This window comes from Chenopodium album, chromosome 15 (assembly GCF_948465745.1).
Source record: "Chenopodium album chromosome 15, dcCheAlbu1.1, whole genome shotgun sequence".
Lineage (NCBI taxonomy): Eukaryota > Viridiplantae > Streptophyta > Magnoliopsida > Caryophyllales > Amaranthaceae > Chenopodium > Chenopodium album.
In genome coordinates, this window is record NC_137848.1 from 15473161 (window position 1) to 15475596 (window position 2436).

The window sequence follows — 2436 nt, forward strand, 5'->3', positions numbered from 1 at the left end:
TTATATTTTGCTTATTAATTTTACGTGTTGTTGAACCTAAGAACATGGATACAACTAGGTATTATATAGTTCTTGTCAAATTTTTTACTTAAAAGATTGAAATCCTATACAATTTTTAGTTACAATAAACGAGTTGAAGAACCAAATAAAAAAAGAAAAACAAATATGAGTATTACGAATTGAACCTTATATACATTTTTTTTTTCGAGGGGTATATACATCTATTATAATGTGTATAACAAATTAAATTGGATGATATAGGCAACCAACCTTGAAAAGGAGCAAGAAGTTGAGCATCTAAAAGGGGAAGTGAGGAAAGAGCTACTTGCAAGAGTTGCAAATGTTAACAAGCAATCGGAGCTGCTAAATTTAATCGATGCAATCGAACGCCCTGGATTGGCATATTACTTAGAAAAGGAAATTGAGGAAGCTTTACTTCAAGTGTATGAAACCTACCATGATTGATATGACAAAGATGATTTGTACCATGTTTCCACTTGATTTCGAATCCTTAGTCAACATGGCTATCATGTATCTTGTGGTACGTAACAATTTAAACAAATCGTTCTTTTTGAGCTTTTTTTTTTCTTAATCACCATATATATAATAGTTACAGTACATCCGAATGGGTAATGGACATTCTGTAAGTACTGACATTCTACTTAACTTTTGGTGATGTATCATGAAGACGTTTTCAAGAACTTTAAGAATGGCCAAGGAGGCTTTGACGATAGCATACTCAACGATACTCGAGAGATCCTAAGCTTGTACGAGGCATCCCATGTTCGTATCCATGGAGATGATATCTTAGACGAAGCTATCGCCTTTACAACTACTCATCTTAAACTTATAGTCAATAAGTTAAGTTCTCCTTTGGCTGAACAAGTAGTTCACGCCCTTCACCAACCACTTCACCTAGGCTTTGTTCGATTAGAGTCAAAGCATTACATCAGATTTTATGAACAAGATGCTTCCCACAACAAAACTCTTCTCAACTTGGCTAAGTTAGACTTCAATTTGCTTCAGTTATTGCATCGAAAGGAGTTGCAAGATATAGATAGGTAATTTGTAAAAAATATTTTAGGTGGAATAATGGTCTTAAAAATATTCATAAAAAATATTTTAAGTGGAATAATGGTCTTAACAATATTATTGATTTTGTCGACATATCCTATGATTTTATAAAATTATTGATTTTTATCACGCCTAGAATTATGGTAATATGTATCTTTAATAATGCAATAAACATGGAATATTTGATAAACAATCGTGAAAAATGAATTTAAAAAGAGGATAAAATTTGGTAAATAAAATATTAATAAATCTTAGGAAAAATAGCTGATTTACTTTCCCTCAAATTTTAATTTTTCTTGAGATTTTGTTATTTCTTCACGCAATTTGGTTAATAGAATATTAACAAAATCTTAGGATAATAACTTACGTATTTTCCCTCAAAAAAAGATAAAATTAGGAAAATACCATAATTTAATTAAGGTTTATGATTTTAAATCCATCTTATTTTTTTTAAGGAAATACTTTAAGTCTTTCTTTTCTAAAATAAGATCAGATTCGTTCAAATTTTTTTTTTTTTTTGACATGCTTACTTTAAAATAAAATCAAAATGTTGTTTCCGAAAAAATCATAAAATTGGAATTTTTACAATATCCAAAATACATATGGTCATTCGTCAAACTCTAAACTTTCTTTTTTAGGTAGTAACCAAAGTACACATAAGTTAATTCCTGAGCTATAAACAGATCACAAAATTCATACTTGTGTTCTACGCATCAAACAAGGTTTATGAGAAGAAAATTAAAAAAAATTGCGTCTTCTTCCTCTAATCGATTTGCTCATTATATGTCTTTGTATCCTGAAATTGCGTCTTCTTCCTTTGATCGATTTGCTCATTATATAGGTTTGGACATTAATTTTTGTTTTTTGGTTTGCGTAATTTGAAATTCAAACCATCTTTCTATAAGGTAAAAAACATCATGTATTTAAAGCAACCAATCAAAATGGAAATTTAAATTAACAATGGAATGTGTTAGATTTAAGATCTATTTGGAGAATATTGCCTATATGATGGCTGTTGATTGCTTATTTTTAGGAAATATTATTACCAAATGATACATAAGTTATCCCATATAAATTGTCGTCTAAATCTTTTTCAAATATTCTATTATAATATCTAACGTACTATTTAGGAAATAAATCAATGATATACAATAATGTTCTAATCAGTTATTTTTTATGACACATTAAATATAGACTATAAATTAAAAATGAAACTAAACTAATAAAAAAAAGATACTCGTAGAGTCGTAGTACTAACCATTAGGTAAAAAACTAGATATAAAAAATCACATTTAACATGTAACGCTTTTTTGACAAATAGGAAAAAGAATATTTTCAATTCTCATTAATATAACTAGAATA

General features: G+C 28.2%; 1 protein-coding gene across 1 annotated transcript; it reads left to right on the forward strand.

The window, feature by feature from the left end:
- Positions 1–675: 675 nt before the first annotated feature.
- On the forward strand, positions 676–1065 carry LOC145580896 ((-)-germacrene D synthase-like). The gene has a single exon (XM_081637980.1). It carries the CDS (start codon positions 676–678, stop codon positions 1063–1065), a length of 390 nt encoding a protein of 129 aa, XP_081494106.1.
- The last annotated feature ends 1371 nt before the right edge of the window (positions 1066–2436 follow it).